This window comes from Myxine glutinosa, chromosome 11, assembly GCF_964187855.1.
Source record: "Myxine glutinosa chromosome 11, kmMyxGlut1.1, whole genome shotgun sequence".
In the NCBI taxonomy this organism is placed as follows: Eukaryota; Metazoa; Chordata; class Myxini; order Myxiniformes; family Myxinidae; genus Myxine; species Myxine glutinosa.
In genome coordinates this window covers 97,638,748-97,662,048 of record NC_136271.1, presented here as the reverse complement: position 1 = coordinate 97,662,048, position 23,301 = coordinate 97,638,748, and the positions used below count along the sequence as shown (strand labels likewise).

The window sequence follows — 23,301 nt, the reverse complement described above, 5'->3', positions numbered from 1 at the left end:
AGTTGCAATTGTCAGGCCATAATTATTTACAGGTAGGACCAACACGTGGTACAACACGAATAGCAATCGTAGTTCCATTTGACAAGGTGTCCGCAGGGCACTTGGACATTCTCTTTCTTTCTCTGTGAGCACGCTTTTTGAAACCCATGAGATTATACAAACATCAGACAGAGGTATTTTGAGGAACCATTGATTTCCATCGTTTGTTGATATTGGCAGTTGTGACTACAATATGGTTTTCTAAACTGAATGACAAAACCGAAGCTTTTCCATGTTTAATGACAGATTCAGATTGGTCGCTTTTCTATCCGAGTCCACGTTGAACGAAGCTGGCAGGAGCAGCGAGCCTTGTGGTCTTTAGATTTTTTTAAAGTCCAAAGTGGCGAAAGAAACGATTCTCCTTGATATGACACTTCACAAAACCATCACTACATGGCGTCTCCGCTCCAACTCTTCCAGATTTTAAGGCCATTTTCCCTGCTAGAGCGGGGGTTCGCGTTGTGGACCACATGACAATAATCATGGTTCCGTTTTTGAGGCAATGTTTTATGGCCGGATGCCCTTCCTGACGCCAACCCTTAGTCGCTTCTTACGACACGCAGGGACACGGTGTACCTATTCTAAGCCGGGGCACACACCGGCACATTCATCCCAGTAAACTGGTACTCAATTTGCCAACCTCTGGGGTCTGGAGGATGACAGGCTGAGTCAACCCCCCTGGCGTTAATTCAACGATCGACTGGGATTTGAACCCAGGATCCTAGGATCCCAAGCCTGCACCCCAACCGCTAAAACAACACCAGGCTCACTTCTCTTACGATGCAATCTGATGGATAAACCAAGCACTTCTGACGTCAGGTCAAAATAGTCCTCCAGTGGAACGCATGTTATGCGGTACTTTACCTTGGAAGGCAAATTGATGTTTTTCAATGCAGTGCCATGGGAATATTGTTCTCAGTCTGCATTAATGATCTTGTCGTGTTGCAGATGATTTCGGTTGATGTCACAGTTTTTCAACAGGAACCCTTCTGTGCTGGAGAAGATTTTTTTTAAAGCTGGTTATTAATATAGAATCAGTTGCTAATAGGTTCTACATTCTCGACAAAGACCACTTTGTAAGATCCTCTGATGTGTTGCTTTTACCAATCTCTAACAGTGAAGGACTATTCTCTGGTGTTCATTGGCCTTGCTGACGGACCCAGTCTATTTTGGCTTGCCTGTTTATCTCAGCAAACCCCGAGTGGGTGGATGTTGCCTTCGTGCGTTCAATAGATCCATTACCTTTCTTGACGGCGCTTCGCTCCTGACAGCATACAAGTGAATGAATGAATGATCTCTTTAAGGCCATTTTCCCCGCCGGAGCGGGGGTCCCCAAGCTCAGCATACAAGTAAATTCATTTGCCTTAAATTCCCTGGACTATTGTTGGCTGGCACCGTTACATCCCATCATAAATGCAGATCTGGCCCATCAGTGGGACACAAAACATAACTTAGGCCAGTCTCTTCACTGCCACTGGTAACATGTAACCTAGTGCTACCTGCCGCATGGTTGGGTGGTCGGTGACTTAGCCTACTACCCACATTGGCTTGCCAGTGGGGAGGGTGACCGTCACACCCTGCAGGACTAAAAACAATACTTGGAAAAGGTCGGATGAGCTCCCTGAGTGAGCCAACGGCCATCCAGTAAGGAGATGGTGTCTCCGAAGAAACACCTATCCCGTTAGACCGGATTTTTAGGTAGTAGGTTGTAGACAGCAACCACTCAGTGTAGTACAACTGTTCGGACTTAGAAGCATTAAAATGATGCGCAGAACCATCTTATGCACTTTAATTTATTTCACAAACATCATACACTTTTCTTACTCATTTTCACTCATTATTTCTCTTTCCTCACATTTATCAATGCAGCTCTTTTATTTAAGGCCCGGCCTCGATGAGGACTATATAGTCCGTGACTGGAGCCTTCAACATAAATAAAAAATATATATATATATACAGTCATCCCTCGTTTATCGCGGGGGTTACGTTCCAGAACCCCCCGCGATAGGTGAAAATCCGCGAAGTAGAAACCATATATTAATTTTATTATTTTTATATATTTTAAGCCTTTAAAAACCCTCCCCATACTCTTATAAACCTTTCCCACGCTCTTATGAACCCTTTCTACACTCTTAAACACACTTTTGAGACCCATCCTTAGTCCTTACGTATTAGAAAAATATTTGTACGTGTATATATAGCTGTACAGTACATTGATGCAAGTTCTTTTATAATTGCAATTAATTAACAAACAAACATACACATATGATCATGGAACTACAAAAGTACAGTACAACAAAGTATTTACATTGATGCAAATTGTGTTTTTGAAAGCAAAAGGCAATAATTGACAAAAGTGCCTTTAATCAAACCTGAGGCCTAAGCATAAAGAAGTCTTCATGAGCTATTCAAAATAGAGATGATGATTAATTTTGAAAATTAATAAGAAATGCATTAGCTTCCTCTTGCATATGCAGCAGCTTCCTGATGGTTAATTTGTAGGAAGCAGTGGGGGGTGGAGAGGAGGTGAGGAGGGTGGTTATTCCTGATCTGATGCAGTGATGAAGCAGATATCTCATCTGTATCAAAAGGTAATGACCGAAAAATCCCATCCTCCACAACCTCGGTCATTCATGTTACTCAGCGACTTAATTTAATTGCAGCTTTAGACAACATCATCGAAATCGTCATCATGATCATGTGTCTCTAAGTTGTAAACATAAGTTATTGTAAATTAGAGGTTACCCAAAGTATGATGACTCTTAAAACCATATTGATCATTAAACTGCAGGACACAGTTTGGCATCAACCTTGCAAATTACTTAAAGTAGCGAAGAACCGTCCAAGAACCCTCCTTACGGATGGGTTAATTACCCCCAGAATCATGGACAAGTTAATTACCCCCAGAATACTGGACTTTCAAAATGCGCGATTCTTTGTCTACTCATTTATAATGCGTATTTTATTTCGATTTACTGTAATATTCTTTTAATATAGGTTTTAATTAATGTGTTATATTTTTATTTATATTATTATTAATTTTTTAGGCTAGAAAATGCTTATTTTACCGCAAAAATAATTAAAATCTAAAAAAATAAAAATACCTATAGGCCGCAGAATCCCGCGATATAATGAAAAATCCGATATATAATTTTACATATACTAGCGAGAAAAACCCGCAATGTACCGAAGCCGCGAAAAGTGAAGCGCGATATAGCGAGGGATTACTGTATATATAAATATATATATATATATATATTGTTGTGGATCTCGGCGTCGGCCTTTCCCCTTACCAAGGGGGGATTAGTCCCCTTGTCCTTGACTAGCCGACGGGATCCGGGGCTATGACGTTCCTTCCGGACGGCGTTGAATAGGGTGGTAGGCTGAATTCCTATTACCTAAGTACCAACGCCGCCCAGGAAGCAAGGAAATAAACCCTGCACGAATCACAGTTATAGGTGGAAACGCCGAGCGATAGCGAACCGTGACCCGGGCTGTTAACAAGGACTAAACCCGATCTGAGCGGTTCCTAATCGTGCCACGCTTACCCAATGGAGGAAATCACTGATACGGTCGAATTAGGAAAGACAGGAAGAACAGATTGGTTTATTTACAATTTGTACAGGAAGGAGAAGAAGAACACACAGTGCAGCTTTATTACAGTCTTAACTTATCCCAGGACATGGGCCCGTTTCACACTCAGACACTCACATGGGGATTGCAGATGGTCAGGTTGATGGTCCAGGGATGATGGCGTCCAGGCAGTTCGCTCCGGTCCTCGACTCGTACCGCGAAGCAGATGGTCAGGGCGGCAGAAGCTCTCCGCGTGTCGTTGGCGCGGATCGGACAATTACGGGGTTAAATGCGGGGCGAAAGGTAAGGCTGGCTGGGCGGCTACTTGCGACCACGGTCGCGTACGTAATAGATGAACCGGGCTTGGCGGTTATACCTGCGGTCACAGCTGCGTACGTAATAGAAGAACCGGCGCTATATGCGCTCCCAATACAGTTCAGTGGCAAAGCGCTTCTCCCGCAGAAGTCCTTTTAGCACAGTCCTCATACAAAGCACGTATCCTCTGCAAGTTCTCCTTCAACGAATCCTTTACCATGCGCAAATCGTGCCAGTCCTTTTCATACGAGAGCTGTTGCGTCAGTCCTCCTCAAGGGCTTTGTACATGCGCTTATATAGCCTTTTCAGCGAACCTTCCAGCACTTGCTAGATGCGCCTTACCACGCCTTCTCAAGCCATACCCACCGAGCCCTGGTTGGTTGTTGCCCTTACCATCACCGCCTCCTGACGTGCTGCTTGATGCGGCCACACCTCTTCCTCGCGCTCCTCCCCCTTTCCGGGCCTACCTCATGGCATTTGACTGGTTTCGAGCGAAACCAAGGGCAGCGAACGCTGCTGGCAAACGAGGTGGATTAGCCGAATCGGGGCGCGGGATGGATGCTGCCCAACGAGGTAAATTGGAGGGTGGCCGCAAAATGAACGGGACCTAAGCTTATTATTCCTTTACACAACGCAGGTATCACTAGTGGAAATGGCCTATACTCACACATACTATGACATAACTAATGTTCTAAGGGGCCTACGTGTTGCTTGTGGACTAACTATGGGGGCAAACCGTTAACCTTTAATGATGTTATATTTACACTTTCAAAACCGTAACAATATATATATAAATGTTCAGCCTGGCGGCTATGCTGTCTACTGAGTGCCGTTCTAGTTTGTCCTTGCTTCAGTTCTTCAAGGAATATATTCATCACACCCTCCGTTGTTCCCGTATCTACTTATGGCCTTGTCTTTTCTTTAAAAATCTGTTCTGCATACCTACCTGCCTTCCTCTAATCTGTTTGATTTTTAAGATGAGTGATGTTTGACACATTTGCTCAGCAGTATCTATATTGCCTGCACGCTCCGTTATGTGATTCATCGTTGCCAATACGATAACCTGTCATTCTTTGTTGTCCGGCCATGACCTTTCATCTATGTATTTGTTCATTTGATTTTTTTTTTCTGTACAAAAGGCAAAAGTGTTGCATAATGAATGTGCTGATAATGTTGGCTCATTTCACCCTTTCTTTCCACCAGGCGAAGGCCGCTTTGGGGAGGTTTTTTTGGCTCGACTTCAAAGTACCGGAGATGCGGCTTCTGCTGATGAGGCCGTGGTGATGGTGAAGGTGCTCGGGGTGCAGGATGATCATGCGCAGGCCGAATTTGGGCGTGAGATGGCGTTGTTTGCACACTCGACACATCCAAATTTGATTCGGCTGCTCGGTGTGGTGGAGGAGCCCAAGGAAATGGTGCTGGAGTACACGGATCTGGTATGAGCTTTGCTTCGTATTTGCTTTTTTACGGTCTACGACATGAATGAAACACAGTCCTGAGACCCATATAAATATCCAGAGTTTGAAGTTTTGCACCTTTTGGGTTGACGTAGGGCGATCTGAAGCAGTATCTGCGGTTGTCTCGTGGAGATGATGACAAGATCAAGATGAAGCCGTTTACTTCCCAGCAGAAAGTAAGAGCTGTGCACCTTCTAAGACCAACTCGGAAATCTGTATCCATTAATAGATCCGAAGATTATTTTAGAGGTTGGAATTGGCAAGCTAATCCATTTGGTCTTTGCAAGCATTTCACTTCAATGTAACTTGCAAAGAGCTAGTTACACTGCAGTACACTGAACTAGTTACACTGAACTAACTACGCGCACGCGAAGTGAAGAGCGGGGTTACGGAATTGATTCAATTTTCTCTGTTTGTCCGTCTCCAAACGTCGGTTTATGATCGAGGAACAACTTGATTTCAATTTAATGTTTTATTTTGAACACAAATCAGAAAACAAATCTGTAGTTTAACAGCACCTTGGCTCTGAATTTGTCCCGATTGTCACATGCGCAGACCGGAGTGAGATCATTTTTTACTGTCTGCAATCAAACAAAATTGAAAATCGTTCCAAACAGGAAATGCACTGTTTTTAAGGTCGTCATGAAGGACACAAAGAAAAGACACGAATGTAATTTGTTAAACAAGGTGGTGCATAAGCCGCTGCATCAACAGCGGTAAACTTCCAAAAAAAAAATTATCCCTACGATCTTTAAATCTTTATTTAATTTCCATTGAATTATATACTTGACGACTGTAGAACACAAATTGTTTTTTTTTAGCACTTTCAAGACCCTTCCGTGTAGGAATATTTGGAAAAAATATTACGACATTTTACGACCAATGAAATTTGCCCCTCGCAGGCCCGCCTAGGTCCTTGTTTCTTAAGACAGCGCGGGGTCATGTGTGCTATGAACTTGAATTAAGTATGAGCCATAATAGTGAGATTAACATGTTAAAAGTGTGTATACGACACTTCTTTGTTGATGTTGAACAAAAGTAAAATGTTGTACGCACAATCACAATCCGTACCTTTTCCCTTGTCCTCTCCCATCCCCTCGGTTGCCCTTTTCCTCTCCTCTCCTCTCCTCTACCGCTTGCTTGTTTGGCAGCTGAGCGTGTGCAGCCAGGTGGCACGAGGCATGGAGTATCTCTGTGAGATGCGTTGCGTGCATCGGGATCTAGCCACTAGGAACTGCCTCGTCTCATCAGAGCTCTCCATTAAAATTGGTTGCACAGCTCTCTGTAAAGATGTATACAGCAGGTGCGGCAGGACTTTGGCAGTCTGTCATTCATAGACACTTTATGCTTCTTTTATATATCTGTCTCTTTATCTGCCTCCCTCTTTCTTTCTATTTCTCCTATCTCTAGAATCTCCATCTTATCAAAATAGTCCTCCACATGTCTTCTGATGTTGATTCTTTCTGTAATTCTTGGACTCACATTCACGATATTTTACAAGGAAATGGAGAACTACATTTGAATCTCCACATAATATTGTCTTCACAGCGAGTATTTTGAGCACAATCAGGTTTTGGTGCCTCTCCGCTGGCTTTCGCCTGAGGCTCTGGCTGGGGACTTCTCGTGTCGCTCTGACATCTGGGCGTTTGGAGTTCTTCTGTGGGAGGTTTTCACTCTGGGAGAGCTGCCTTATTCCAAGCTTTCAGATACTGAAGTTCTAAGAGGTAAGACAGTGTGGCTTTGGGTAACGTGTGCTGCTTTCTGACATCCATCTCAATGCTGTTTGGTTATTGCTGAACCATCGTGTTGATCAAGATGTTGCTCAATTACGTCCGCTGTCGTTACATAATTTTTACCCTTCTGCCGTTCGATTAAATCTCGGAGAAAAATAATTGTCCGACTCAAAACGTTTGCCAAATTTGAAATGACATCACCATAGTTAACCGTTACCAATTCCTGATCCCGTTCCAGACAAACCAGTGTAATGGTAGACTGTGGGGTGGACACGTGGTCAAATGTTCCACCCAATAGATCACCAATTTACGGACAGATTTGTCCTCTGAGACCGTCTGCCGTGAAAGCCGAACAGATCTTTGCGTCGGATTCCGACGTACAGAACCGCGAATGAGATCTGCCGGTAGTTTCCCCGTTTCATTAGCATTTGGGTCCGAGCAAACACCAGGGATACTTACCATGATTTTACAACCTCCTAACAAGTTTTGCACCATATTTCCAACGGCCGCAAATTTAAATCGTGCTGCGATTTTTATTCCAAATCGAACCCCGCACCAGGCTGACACTCCCATGGTAGTAAACAGGTTTAATAAATAATAAAAGGCAAAGGGGATGGGGGAAAACAAGGATAGAACGGCACACATATACCACAATAATTATTCTCTAAATAATAAATCTCATGCACCCACAAACTGCGACGGCTTATTTGTTATCTTAACTCATTCACACCACGAGGATTTGAATAGCCAGGGGACGAGACAATGGAAGCAAGAACTTGATCCCCACGCGAAGCCTCCATGGGCTTGGTGCTGGTGATTCGATGGGGAAGCTAGATGGCAAGGCCTCTGGTGGGAAGACACGTGTCTGGCGAGGCATCTTTGACCCATCCTTGTTGGTACACGCTTGTCTGGCGTTGAGTCCCTGCCCGACCAACTCGCTGCTTGGTGCCGACTCTACTCAGAGCTCCTTACCCTCTGAACTGCACGATGCCGACTCTCTGAACCAACTCAACCAACTGCCCGTTCTGTCCTCATCCCTCAGCTTTTCTCACTTCACAACTTTACGCTGATTGGCTCTCCGCCCAGCTTATCTCCACGTCCGCGGGTAAGAGCGGTTTTAGGCGATTCCAGAAGTTTACAACATGGGACACAGTTCTTCCCTTAGAGCACGGTCACAAGGCGTTACCTTTGCCGTCCTCGTTTTCTCCCGGCATGGAGGGGCGGGGAAGGACGGGAGATTCGCTGGCGCAGTTCATTTTGAAGACACCACACAGACAGATTACGTAGGGAATGATTTAAAGACATACGTAATGAGGGGGAACGATGGGGAAGCGTGAACGACATCGTGAACGAGTGTGTCTCTCTTCAGATTATTATCACTTGAACCAAGTTCGACATGTGCTCCATCATTTTCACACAGTATCCACGCACTTATGCTACACATGTATTGATGGTATAGCTATAACCAATCTATTTTACACCCGTTATCCCCTGGATACCGTTTTCGCAATATTGGCGTTGCTCTCTTGTATCCCTTTTTACCTGTTTTATTCATTTTTTTCCGAGAGGGTTGTGGGGATGCTGCTTTTTATAGACGGCATTTTAAATGACTATACTGATTTGTCGCTGGGGCCATATAGGACTCACCTACCCAATATAGGCCTCACCTACCCGTTATAGACCATACTCAGCAAGGCAAACCGATTACCCCAACCTGAATGTCTGGGTTTTGACTGACAATCCTCCACCAACTCCTGGACTAGTTTTGGTTCCAGAAACGAAGCATCAAACTCATTACTGCTACTTTTAGCTGAATTAAAACTCACAACCTCTATACCAGATATCAGATAAGAGAGTGCAGGTCCTGGAGGGAAACATTAGAGATAACAGACGTTTGTAGATTGCCTAGACTGGTTTTGCAGCAATGGTAACCAAATGTATCTATTACTTAATAGATCTCCATCTTTTGTTAACATATCACCCGCCTGATTGATCTTCTTTACTTATCTTTGCTCTTTATATTGTCCACTCCATCTTCTATTGGTGTTTCCTCGCACTTTTCTTCATATACACGTTAAAAGTATTTACATCTTTTCCCTTGTTAACCGCCTCACCCTTTAGCACTACAAAACGGCCAACTGAAGCTCTCCACCGTCAAGTCGTGTCCCGCACTGGTAATGCATCTCATACCCCGCTGCTGCGCAGTCACGGCCCGGGAACGTCCCTCGTTTTCAGAGATCGCCGAGGAGCTTGCTTCTGTCCAATTGGATACCAGCGTGTGAGCACCTCCGGCCGGTTGATCGGTTGGGGCACCAGCATGTGAAAACGTGTCGTGTTTTCAAACTTACTCTGAGCCCTCTTTATCACTCACCTTTTACTCCCAACCCACACCCCACTGCCGTCGACGGTGAGGTCACCACATGATTCTGCGGCCGCACGACGAGCAGCAGAGCTACATCCGTGGCCCTTGTGAATACACCTGCCAGGTTCAATTCTCAAACAATGGAAATGGCAATGAAGAAGATGCCGATTACTATCTTTTAAGGCTCCGAGAATTGATTCTCACCCGGGCCTTTGATTTTTGGCCACCAGCCATTTGTTATCCCACACATTGGCGTATCAAGTTCTTCCTTCAGAAGGGCATTGCTGGGGATAAGAGATGCTGTGAATTGATTTTTGGACTTGAAGGTACTTCAGCTCATTGGTTTATAATTCGTTAATTAGGACGTTGTGGACTGTTTGGCTTTGGTATCTCTTGAATGAAGTGTTTAAAATATAAATATATATATATATATATATGTGGGTAGTAAATACTTGTGTTAATGTAGTGCTTATTCTCCTTGCTACATGTCCAAGCTGCCCTCCAGCTCTGACTGGAATGAACCAAGGTGAGTGCAAACCTTGTTGCTCTGATTTTAAGTTTTGGGTGTGAGGGAGATGGAGGGAAGTGGGCACGGGTATCAGGCCTTGAGCTCTAGGAAGTGTTTTTATGTAGTTTTCTTTTTTATCATGTATTTCTATCGGCTTCTGAAATACTTGTTTTTTTAATTCAAAGTATTTTTGTATTACTGAAGGAACAGCACGCAGCAGGTACTCACAAGCATACACCTGGATTTAGTGTAACCAAAAAAACATCCGATTCAACAAACCTCGCTGCCGCTGACCGAGATGACACGTACCATTCTCGGTTACAGAGCGTCGGTTGTGCCGACGCGGTTTCTTGGCAGCACGCCGGGTGGTTTATCATTGCCTTCCCAGCAGTACTTGGGGCAGGAGTTTGAAATTTGTTCGTGGTACCAGTGATAACTCACCTACCCTTGGCGAAGGACACTGGGATCGTTAACATCCACCAACTTATCCCGGAAAACGGAACACCCATTTCTGCCAGTCCCATCCTAATGGTATTTGAAGTTAAATGAAATACCTGTGCAACGTTCACAGAACAACTTTGTGTTAACTTGACAGGAAATCCTTTTCAATTGCTGAAACAATTCTAGTGTTATGGATTGCAACATTTGCTGTTTTTAAACTTTTTTATTTTTTAACCAGAGGGATTAATCAGTGAGCAAGAGGATATTTGTATCCCTGAAGCACAACTCCTCACCGCTCTCTCTCCGTCCTTTTCTGCATTATAGGATTCCAGTGGGTTTTACGTGACCCGTCCGAGTTCCACTCACTATTTTATACAAACCGAGATTGTATCGTTTACACTTGTTTTTATTTGCTGTACTTTTTTATTTACTTGATGAATAAATGTGGTTTGACAAATTCTTTGCATTTTTGGGGGATTGGTGAGGGGGTCGGATCGTCCTCGTTTTGTTTTTAACTTTCTTTTCGACCGGACCTTCTGCATGCGGATGTTGACGCGCTTTCCAAATCTCCAGCAAAAAATGAAAAAAAAAAAAAACAAGCAGTTGGTGAAGTTGATTTTCACCTGTTTATTTTAGCACAAATCAAACGAGCTACCCACATTCTCACGATATTTTCACATTCACGAAGTTCACGTTGCGTACCCTGTCTCTAAAAGCTGGTTTGTGTTCGACTATCGCAGCATGAAGCCCCCCCCAACCCCCGCACCTGTTTAAACAGCCTTGATAAATTTGTATTGAACACAACATTGGTATTTCCACAATGGTTTTAACATTTGAGCAATATTGAAAATCCATTTCGTCATTGAAGGTACAATGGTCACCGTCTACTGTGTGTACGTGCAAGACCCGAAGGCCACACTGCGGCACACGTGGCAGATTGATCGACTACATTCGATGCTGATCACAGATTTGTAATCCTGGTAGCTTGAGATGTCACTGTGATTTGTTAAGTTGTGAAAATTGGAAGTTATGTATGAACGCACACCAGCAGATAAAATGATACCACATTGAAGGTGATTTTAGCCAAAGCCATGCTAATAGAGTTTTTATGATTTCCAAACTTGTATAAAATAATAACTTAATGCAAATCTTGAAAATCGTCAAAGTGCTTCTTTTCTATTAAAGGAAAAGTAACTCCAGCCTAATGATGGTCTGCATCTGGCTTGTCAAATTTCGGCGAATTTGAGACCAGCACCCATGCTCGACTGGGTATTGGTTGGGGGTGTTGGGCAGGGGGTGGTGGGGGATTGGGAGGGGGGGGGCGCAAGAGCTCAATCGGCACAAAGCAGAGCTATGCCATGTTCGTAGAATTGATTTGGTTCCTCCCGTGGTAGAATATCCAGCTCAACAGTGAAAACAAGGTCTGTCCTTGTGGAGTTCTGATACACAGGTAGTGTCACCTGTAGGAGAGGAAGTTGAAGGATTTGGGAGGGATGATGGAAGAAAATGCTACATTGAATGATCCTAAATTTACCAACAGTGCAGAGATCACGGTGAAAATGTAATGTATTAAATCCGAAATGTTCCAACGCTTTAATAACCAACATCAAAATGAGCAACGTGCTGTTGTGACGTGTTGCAAACCAAAAAGTCTACCTTTTGCTCATCATGTGAAATCTGTATTAAAAGCAAAGATCACTTTAGATTTTGGGTGCGATTTAGATTTAGATCTTATAGCTGCCTTTATTGCAAAAACTCCCGACCATGTGGGCTGGTGCAAAGCCTGAGTGGACGAGCGTGTTCTACCAACACAACCATACGGATATCTACAATAAATTGACTTTGAACCTTGCGGGAGTGCCTTCTGTGATCATGGCAGGCTTGTAGATTTAGTTAATAAATGGATGTCTGCAATTGGAAAGATGTTTCATTGCAAAAAAATTAATCGTTACTAACTCTTCAAAAATATTCAAAAAGCACAAAGCTTGTGGTCACGATCTGAAAAATATCCAAAAATAATTTAAAAAACGAATCAATTAATTGACAAAAAATACAGTTTTTGCCAAAGTACTTGCTCATTATTGTGCCGAAATTTCAGCTTCCTAGCTCAAAGGATAGCTGAGATATTGCCCGGACAAACAAACAACCAGAGTGAAAACCGAGTACTCCCTTTCAGCGTACGTCATTGCCGAGCCGCCTTCAGTGTCCGGCAATGACGTCATGCAGCGCCTGGAGATGCCATAGGAAAGGAGTGGTGCACAACAAAGCTTGTGCTCAACATAAAAAATATCCAAACAAAGCTTGTGGTCATGACATGAAAAATATACAAACAAAGCTTGTGGTCACGACATGAAAAATATACAAACAAAGCTTGTGGTCACAACATGAAAAATATACAAACAAAGCTTGTGGTCACAACATGAAAAATATACAAACAAAGCTTGTGGTCACAACATGAAAAATATACAAACAAAGCTTGTGGTCACGACATGAAAAATATACAAACAAAGCTTGTGGTCATGACATGAAAAATATACAAACAAAGTTTCTGCTCATGACATGAAAAATATACAAACAAAGCTTGTGGTCATGACGTGTAAAATATACAAACAAAGCTTGTGGTCACGACATGAAAAATATACAAACAAAGCTTGTGGTCATGACATGAAAAATATACAAACAAAGCTTGTGGTCATGACATGAAAAATATACAAACAAAGCTTGTGGTCACAACATGAAAAATATACAAACAAAGCTTGTGGTCATGACATGAAAAATATACAAACAAAGCTTGTGGTCACGACATGAAAAATATACAAACAAAGTTTCTGCTCACGACATGAAAAATATACAAACAAAGCTTGTGGTCATGACATGTAAAATGTACAAACAAAGCTTGTAGTCATGACATGTAAAATACACAAACAAAGCTTGTGGTCATGACATGAAAAATATACAAACGACGCTTGTGCTCACGACATGAAAAATATAGAAACGACGCTTGTGCTCATGACATGAAAAATATACAAACAAAGCTTGTGGTCATGACATGAAAAATATCCAAACAAAGCTTGTGCTCACACCATGAAAAATATACAAACAAAGTTTGTGGTCATGACATGAAAAATATACAAACAAAGCTTGTGGTCACGACATGAAAAATATACAAACAAAGCTTCTGCTCACGACATGAAAAATATACAAACAAAGCTTGTGGTCATGACATGTAAAATGTACAAACAAAGCTTGTAGTCACGACATGAAAAATATACAAACAAAGCTTGTGCTCACACCATGAAAAATATACAAACAAAGTTTGTGGTCATGACATGAAAAATATACAAACAAAGCTTGTGGTCACGACATGAAAAATATACAAACAAAGCTTGTGCTCACACCATGAAAAATATACAAACAAAGCTTGTGCTCACACCATGAAAAATATCCAAACAAAGCTTGTGCTCACACCATGAAAAATATACAAACAAAGTTTGTGGTCATGACATGAAAAATATACAAACAAAGCTTGTGGTCACGACATGAAAAATATACAAACAAAGCTTCTGCTCACGACATGAAAAATATACAAACAAAGCTTGTGGTCATGACATGTAAAATGTACAAACAAAGCTTGTAGTCACGACATGAAAAATATACAAACAAAGCATGTGCTCATGACATGTAAAATATACAAACAAAGCTTGTGGTCACGACATGAAAAATATACAAACAAAGCTTGTGGTCATGACATGAAAAATATACAAACAAAGCTTGTGCTCACACCATGAAAAATATACAAACAAAGCTTGTGGTCATGACATGAAAAATATACAAACAAAGCATGTGCTCATGACATGTAAAATATACAAACAAAGCTTGTGGTCACGACATGAAAAATATACAAACAAAGCTTCTGCTCACGACATGAAAAATATACAAACAAAGCTTGTGGTCACGACATGAAAAATATACAAACAAAGCTTGTGGTCATGACATGAAAAATGCACAAACAAAGCTTGCAATCAACCATCATCCTCACTGTCTGTCCTGAGATGTTGTAGACTAGTGCAATCATCAGAGATCATGTGTGGAAAGTGTCGTGTTATTTGTTGCATACTCTGCCAGGTGAGTGTTTCATGTCGGCATGGCGCAGCCAGGATAGTTGTGTGAGTGGCAGCTCAGTGGAAATTGCACTCGAGAGAGAAAGCTTGTTGTTGGTGCAGGTTGCTCCATTCAGTTTGAGACCTGCAGAAGACAGACCAGGAAAGAAAATGAAGGGGCATCGATGCGTTAATAAGCCTTCGCCACCCTCAGAAGAGTTTTGTGAGCACGTGGAGTTATTCACCTAATGATACGGTAAAGTATGGACAGGAAAGACCTACCTTATCCCTACTAACAAGTCATGACATGTACGTTGTACAAGTTACAGCATATGTTTGTTTGCAGTCAGAGCTTTGTGCTTTTATCTGCAGAAGTCTTTCCTGGCCTAATTCATCACAAAATACAACCTGGTACAAAATACAACCAGGTGCAAAATACAACCTGGTACAAAATACAACCTGGTGCAAAATACAACCTGGTGCAAAATACAACCTGGTACAAAATACAACCTGGTGCAAAATACAACTTGGTGCAAAATTCAACCTGGTGCAAAATACAACCTGGTGCAAAATACAACCTGGTGCAAAATACAACTTGGTGCAAAATACAACCTGGTGCAAAATACAACTTGGTGCAAAATACAACCTGGTGCAAAATACAACTTGGTGCAAAATACAACCTGGTGCAAAATACAACCTGGTGCAAAATACAACCTGGTGCAAAATACAACTTGGTGCAAAATACAACCTGGTGCAAAATACAACCTGGTGCAAAATACAACCTGGTGCAAAATACAACCTGGTGCAAAATACAACTTGGTGCAAAATACAACTTGGTGCAAAATACAACCTGGTGCAAAATACAACCTGGTGCAAAATACAACCTGGTGCAAAATACAACTTGGTGCAAAATACAACCTGGTGCAAAATACAACCTGGTGCAAAATACAACTTGGTGCAAAATACAACCTGGTGCAAAATACAACCTGGTGCAAAATACAACTTGGTGCAAAATACAACCTGGTGCAAAATACAACTTGGTGCAAATTACAACCTGGTGCAAAATACAACCTGGTACAAAATACAACCGGGTAAAAAATACAACCTGGTACAAAATACAACCTGGTGCAAAATACAACCTGGTACAAAATACAACCTGGTACAAAATACAACTTGGTGCAAAATACAACCTGGTGCAAAATACAACTTGGTGCAAAATACAACTTGGTACAAAATACAACCTGGTACAAAAAAAACCTGGTGCAAAATACAACCTGGTACAAAATACAACCTGGTACATGGTCAAGCAGACATTTTGTATAAGCTGAGTAAACATTTAACCGATGACAATGTTCAAAACAAAGATGTGAGTTCAGCAATATTTTAACTGTTGGAAAACGATCCAGCAAACCCTTAAATATTGTATCATGGGTTTAGCTATCGCAAGTTTCGACTATTCGAGGGTAACTTCTCTGTATACAAATTTATTAACCACGGGGCTTAATTTCGACCATTCGAGGGTAACTTCTGTGTTTCCATATTATTAATCACATGGCTTAATTTCGACCATTCGAGGGTAACTTCTGTGTACACATATTTATTAATCACAGGGTTTAATTTCGACTATTCAAGGGTAACTTCTGTGTTTCCATATTATTAATCACAGGGCTTAATTTCGACCATTCGAGGGTAACTTCTGTGTTTCCATATTATTAATCACAGGGCTTAATTTCGACCATTCGAGGGTAACTTCTGTGTTTCCATATTTATTAATCACAGGGCTTAATTTCGACTATTCGAGGGTAACTTCTGTGTATACATATTTATTAATCACGGAGCGTAATTTCGACTATTCAAGGGTAACTTATGTGTTTGCATATTAATCACAGGGCTTAATTTCGACTATTCGAGGGTAACTTCTGTGTATACATATTTATTAATCACGGAGCGTAATTTCGACTATTCGAGGGTAACTTCTGTATATACATATTTATTAATCACGGAGCGTAATTTCGACTATTCAAGGGTAACTTCTGTGTTTCCATATTTATTAATCACGGAGCGTAATTTCAACTATTCGAGGGTAGCTTCTGTCTTTCCATGTTATTAATCACAGGGCTTAATTTCGACTATTCGAGGGTAACTTCTGTGTTTCCATATTTATTAATCACGGAGCGTAATTTCAACTATTCGAGGGTAGCTTCTGTGTTTCCATATTTATTAATCACAGGGCTTAATTTCGACTATTCAATGGTAACTTCTGTGTGTCCATATTTATTAATCACAGGGCTTAATTTAACTATTCGAGGGTAACTTCTGTGTTTCCCTATTATAAACACAGGGCTTAATTTCGACTATTCGAGGGTAACTTCTGTGGATACATATTTGTTAATTACGGAGATTAATTTCGACTATGGTTTCGTTGGGGTTTCGCTGGTTTTCAGAGCTGCAGAACAGTTCATAAAAGAAACACATGGAAAGATTAGAAATGGGAATTTTTTTCGGAGATTAATAGGGAAGGAATAGAGGGGACTTTAGGCACATTACATAAGGAAGGGGTCATGCCAGGAAGTTTCATCGTACTGGCGATTTGTTTTTACTTTGCATGTTTATTACCCCGCACACGCAAAGCGAACAGCGAGGTTAAGCAATTGATCCACGCGGTGTGTCCGTCCATCCGTCTACAAACGTCAGTTTATGATCGAGGGACAATTATTTGATTTAAATCGTTATATTTTGAGCACGAATCGGAAAACGAACGCGTCGTTTAACATTACTTTGGCTCTGGATTCTTCCCGATCACACATGCGCAGAGAGGAGTGAGATAATATTTTACTCTGTCTGCCTGTCTATCAGACAAACAAAATAAAAAATCATTCCAAACAGGAAACCTACCGTTTTTAAGGCCGTCATAAAGGACACAAACAACAGGAACAAAGAACTAATGTGACGTATTAAACAAGGTGGTGTAAAAGACGCTGCACCAACGGCGGTAAACTTCTGGAATTTGTTTTCTTTGACCTGTAAAATCGTTGTTCTATTTCAATTTAATCATGCAATTAAACATTGTAGAACACGAATCACGTTCTTGACACTTTTAAACCCCTTCCATTTACCAGTACTTGGCCAATATGTTACGGCATTAACTCTATTGCCGTGTCTTTTTTATCAATTTAGAATTGTTTACAATGATCCATTTCTTCCTGTTTCATTCTCTTCTTTTTTAATGATTTAATCCACATGAAATTCCACAAGCTGGTGCGACATGTGGAACCGAATAAACCATCAAATTTGCCACTCGTCGACCCCGCCCATGTGCTCGTTTCTCAAGCCAACGCGGGTCATGTGCTCCATTAACTCTCGAGTTACCCTCGCCTGAGGAGAGGGTATTGCATTTGAGTCCATTTGTTTGTCTTTGTTACTTGCCGGAAAAGATTCCGGCAAGTATGTTGATCTGTTCGTTTGTCTGTTTGTCTGTTTGCAGCACTGCGTCTACACCGTTGCACGGAGAATCGCCAAACTTTGCACACATATTCGTCTTGCCCTGGAATAGACTGTGCCCAATTTATGACGTCATCGGTCACGTGTTTCGGCGGCCATCTTGGAAAAACCGAAATAATTTGCACCGCTATATCTCCGAAAGTACTGAACAGAAAAAATTGAGACATGGCTCATTGTAAAGAACTCTCCATGTGGAATAAAATATGTTAATGATGATGTCATATGTCACGTGGTTCGGCCGCCATCTTGGAAAAGCCGAAAAGTTTTGCACCTCCATATCTCCGAAAGTGCTGAATAGAAAAAATTGAGACATGGCTCATTGTAAAGAACTCTCCATGGGGAATAAAATATGCTAATGATGACGTCATTGGTCACGTGGTTCGGCCGCCATATTTGTCCTAAATGGCCGATAAAAAAGTAAATTCCGGCAAGTCCTCGGTCACTGACCGATTTTGCATTTGTTTGTCTGTTATCCGCACTGAATAAATATGATTTTCTCTGCAACCGTTGTTCCGATTGACAGAACATTTCCACCATAGGTGCACCTCGACCTGTATAATTTTTAATGATAATTATGATGTCATAGGTCACGTGGTTCGGCCACCATCTTGGAAAAACCGAAAAACTTTGCACCTCTATATCTCCGAAAGCGCTGAATAGAAAAAATTGAGACATGGCTCATTGTAAAGAACTCTCCTTGAGGAATAAAATATGTTAATGATGATGTCATAGGTGCCTCCATTATGACGTCATAATTCGACAAGTACAAAACTTCATCTGATCAAAATGAAATTTATTGAGCATAATCTAGGAATAAATGAGTTTAGAAAAATAATAATGGCGCCATCGATCACGTGGTTCGGCCGCCATATTTGTTTTAACACAAAAGCCTTAAAAAACCACTGAAAATACATCCTGGCAAGGGTTTGCAATCTCTGATTGCTCTTTCTTGTTTCAATTGTGATATGTTTATTTTGGCTGCCCCCCACCTCTTGACATTTTCTATTAGCCCAGGAACCTAACCCCCTTTTTCCCATCAGCCCCTAGTGTTGTCATTCACGGTTTTGGATATCGCGACACTTTCCAGGTATGTAATCCCCACGATATTTAAGGATTTACTATACATGGAATAGGGGAACGGATGGGTTTCAAAGGAGTAAAAGAGATTGGAGGTGTATTATTGAAGTAGACGGGAGGTGAAGGTGAACTCTTGGAGTGGGACGTGAGCGATTTGTGAAAGCTTTAAGGTCATACCTGCACTGCTTGGGCATGACACGGGCTACTGAGTGCATGCTTGGTGTGAACCGGCCCTGATTTTACTCAAACTGAACTTGGCAGAGATGCGATCAATTACTAGATCCTGCTGTGGGTAATCGACTCACCTTTGATACCAAAGCTGCAGGCGTCAAGGCAGGGAGGTGTGCTGTTCATGTACACAGAAACCTGCAGCCCGAGCTCTTCCAGGGACCACCCGTTGGCCTGCGCCACAAACTGCTGCGTGGCTGTAATATAGGCCTCAGACACGAACAGGCCTCCTAGCCACACGTGCAAACTCTGTAACACAAAGCCGATATCACACTTTTACCTAGAGGGCAGGTATAGGTTAGCTCACCTGGAACGAAGTTCAGGGGAGCTTATGCGATGGCATGTCGTCCGTCCGTAAACACCAGAAACTTCTCCGAAACCGCTGTTGGAATTGCGACCAAATTTGGCACAAATGATATTCGTTGTGTTTTGACTAAAGTTTGTTCACGGCATAAAAAAAAAATCGGGATCTAAGGGGGTCAACCGGGGGTCAAAGTGCATTCAGGTTTGACCCCCCAAAATAGGAATTTGCTTTCTTCTCAGAAACTACATAAGCAATTCTGATGAAACTTCACCACAACATTCCATTAATCACCCGTGATGTACCAACGTTTGTTCCAGGCATAAAAAAAAATCTGGCCCGAAGGAGTGGAGTGGGGAGGGGGAGGGGGGGGGGAAGGGTTTGCCCCCCAAAATAGGTATTTGCTTTTTTTCTCAGAAACTACACACGCAATTCTGATGAAACTTGACCACAACCTTAATCACCCGTGATGTACCAACGTTTGTTCACAGCATTAAAAAAAAGATCGGGGTCTACAGAGGGGGAGGGCATGTCCCCCCCCAAGTTCCCCCCCCCCCCCCCCCCAAGTAGGTATTTGCTCTTTTCTCTGAAACTACACACACAATTTCAATGAAACTTCACCACGACCTTAATCAACCCCGTATACCTCCGCAGACCGCAATTATTTTAATGCCTTGAACAAACTTCGATACATCACGGGTGATGAAGGTTGTGGTAAAGTTTCATTGAAATTGTGCGTGTAGTTTCAGAGGAAAAAGCAAATATCTATTTTGGGGGTCAAACGTGGATCCACTTTGACCCCAGTAAACCCCCTTAGACTGCGATTTTTTAATGCCGTGAACAAACTTTAGTCACAACACAACAACTATCATTTGTGCCAAATTTGGTCGCAATCCCATCAGCGGTTTCGGAGAAGAAGTTTCAAGTGTTTACGGACGGACTGACGACGCGCCATCGCATAAGCTCCCCGAACAACAAACTAATAATGGGGCAGAAAAGCACCAGAACTGGGCAGGATGAGCAAAGGAATTAACAAAGAAGAAACAAAATAAAGTGGATGGGAGGAAACAGTAACGCAAAACAAACACACACACCAAAAAAAGCAAAAAACACACACAAAAAAAACGCAGACACACACAAACAGAAAAACACACAGAAAAAGACAGACAAATACACACAAAGAGTATGATATTTTTATTTTTTTATTTTTTTTATTTTTTTTGTATACAAGATCGAGGCTCGTGAAAGAGCTAACATTAATCACACAAAAAGACAAACCCACACACAAAACACAAAAAACAAGGGGAGCGGCAGACAAGATGGGGAGAGAGGGGGAAGGACACAAAAGAGAGGGGGAAGAGGGGGAAGGACACAAACATAACATTTGAGAGCAGGGACATCGGGAGGACTTGGGGGGAGGTGGGAGAGGAATAAAACATATGAACACTGCAAGGACTCTGGGGTGAATTACCGGGGGTAGAAAAGATCAAGGTTTTCGATGGGGGAAGATAAGAGATGGTGGTGAACAGCTGTTTTAAAGACCTGGAGGGAGGAGTGGGATTGAAGGGAGTGGGGGAGTTTGTTCCAGAGGCGGGAGAAAAGGGGAATGAAAGAGTGAAGGTGAGCAGAGAGCCTAGACTTTGGCAGTTTAACCATAAGAGGGTTGCAGGCAGATCTTGTGCGACCTGAAGGAATATTGGGGGGACAGAGCACAGAGAGAGCTGGGGGAGCAAGGCCGGAGAGGAGTCGGTAGAAGACAGAAAGACCACCAACCTGCCTGCGGTGAGTGAGTGAAAGGCCCTCGGTGTTGACTACATCGCAGGAGATTCCAATGATTCTGAAAGCTTTGGCCTCAACAGCGTGAAGCCGAGCAAGGTGTGAGGCAGGAGCATCAGCCCAGAGGGGGGAACAGTATTCCATTGAGCTGCGGATGAAAGCCTTGTATGTGGTGAGGAGCTCAGGTGTGCCAAGGAAGGACTTCGCACGACGGAGGATGCCCAGTCGGCGACTGGCTTTGGAGGCCAGCTTGGAAATGTGGTTTTCCCAAGAAAGATCATGGCAGATAGTGAGACCCAAAAGCTTGAGCGACAGAACTTCTTGGAGAGGATTGTTGAGAAAGTAGATGGGAGGGTTGTCCAGTCGGTCCTTTCGGAGAGACATTGTAAGAGTGTGAGATTTGTCAGGATTGAAAGACATGTTCCACTTGTTTGACCAGTCTGTGATTTTGTCCAGGTCTGCAGAGAGTGAGGAGGCTGCAGACTGCCGATCTGAGGGATGAGGAATGGAGTGACAGAGAGTAGAGTCGTCAGCAAAGAGATAGAGAGGATTTTCAAGAGAGTCAGAGAGATCATTGATGAAGACCAGAAAAAGCACAGGGCCCAGAACACTACCTTGGGGAACTCCAGCCTGAACAGGAAGAGGAGATGAGAGAAACCCATTCAGGGCCACACGTTGACTACGACCAGAGAGGAAGTCCGCCAGCCATGCGTGGTGGAGATTTCCATGGATACCAAAGGAGGAGAGTTTGGTGAGCAGAGCAGGGTGCCAGACCGTATCGAAGGCACGTGAAATGTCAAGGGAGACAGCTCTAATTTCCTGTTTGGCGTTGAGGACCTCCATCCATTGTTGAGAAAGCAGAAGCAGCATGTCCAGAGTAGAGTGACCAGGTCTGAAACCAAATTGATGATCAGAGATCAAGCCATTGGAGAAGAGGAAAGATTTAATATCTGAAGCAATGATGGATTCCATGACTTTGCTGATAATTGGGAGAAGGCTGATTGGTCTGTAGTTGCTGGGATCTGTTTTTGCACCTTTTTTGTGCAAACCGGTGATGTTGGCTGATTTCCAAGCAGATGGCAGATGACCTTGAGCAAAAGAGAGGGTGAAGAGAACAGAAAGAGGGAGTGAAAGAGCAGAAGAACATGATTTTAGGACCCGTGGGCTGATGCCGTCAGGACCAGTTGCAGAATCAGAGTCGAGGGTTTTTTTTTTTTTTTTTTTTTTTTTTTTTTTGTATACAATATCGAGGCTCGTGAAAGAGCGAACATTAATCACATGAACACACAGAAAGACAAACCGACACATAAAACATATAACATAGGGAGCGGTAGACAAGATGGGGAGAGAGGGGGAAGGACACAAACACAACATTTGACAGCAGGGACCGAGAGACATGGAGACATCGAGAGATCTGAGAGAGGGCGAGGGCTTTGGGGGGGGGGGGGGGCGTGGGAAGGGGGCAGTGGGAGAGGTATAAAACATATGGACACTGCCAGGACTTCCAGGAAAGAAGTTGGAATTTCAAACAAGGTGGATCTGGGGTGAATTAGCGGGGGTAGAAAAGATCAAGGTTTTGGATGGGGGAAGATAAGAGATGGTGGTGAACAGCTGTTTTAAAGACCTGGAGGGAGGAGTGGGATTGAAGGGAGTGAGGGAGTTTGTTCCAGAGGCGGGAGAAAAGAGGAATGAAAGAGTGAAGGTGAGCGGAGAGCCGAGATTTCGGCAGTTTAACCATCAGAGGGTTGCTGGCAGATCTTGTGCGACCTGTAGGAATATTTGGGGGACAGAGCACAGAGAGAGCTGGGGGTGCAAGGCCGGAGAGGAGTCGGTAGAAGACAGAAAGACCACCTACCTGCCTGCGGTGAGTGAGTGAAAGGCCCTCAGAGA

General features: G+C 42.8%; 2 protein-coding genes across 3 annotated transcripts in view; one reads left to right on the top strand and one right to left on the bottom strand.

Moving 5' to 3' along the window:
- Positions 1-10,885, top strand: part of PTK7 (protein tyrosine kinase 7 (inactive)) — a 148,863-nt gene extending 137,978 nt beyond the window's left edge. Inside the window, exons 17-21 of the mRNA XM_068131445.2 lie at positions 5,131-5,363; positions 5,480-5,560; positions 6,536-6,687; positions 6,933-7,108; positions 9,239-10,885. Coding sequence (XP_067987546.2) covers positions 5,131-5,363; positions 5,480-5,560; positions 6,536-6,687; positions 6,933-7,108; positions 9,239-9,399 — 803 coding nt within the window. The 3' untranslated portion in view covers positions 9,400-10,885. The remainder of the gene's footprint in view (positions 1-5,130; positions 5,364-5,479; positions 5,561-6,535; positions 6,688-6,932; positions 7,109-9,238) is intronic.
- A 142-nt stretch (positions 10,886-11,027) lies between these two features.
- LOC137437086 (cytoplasmic dynein 1 heavy chain 1) overlaps positions 11,028-23,301 on the bottom strand; it is a 263,109-nt gene continuing 250,835 nt past the window's right edge. For both annotated transcript variants that reach the window (XM_068131446.2, XM_078786887.1), the window contains exons 80-82: positions 19,412-19,583; positions 14,546-14,673; positions 11,028-11,888 (exon numbers count right to left, since the gene is read on the bottom strand). In XM_068131446.2, the coding sequence (XP_067987547.2) occupies positions 11,760-11,888; positions 14,546-14,673; positions 19,412-19,583 (429 nt within the window). In that variant the 3' untranslated portion in view covers positions 11,028-11,759. The remainder of the gene's footprint in view (positions 11,889-14,545; positions 14,674-19,411; positions 19,584-23,301) is intronic.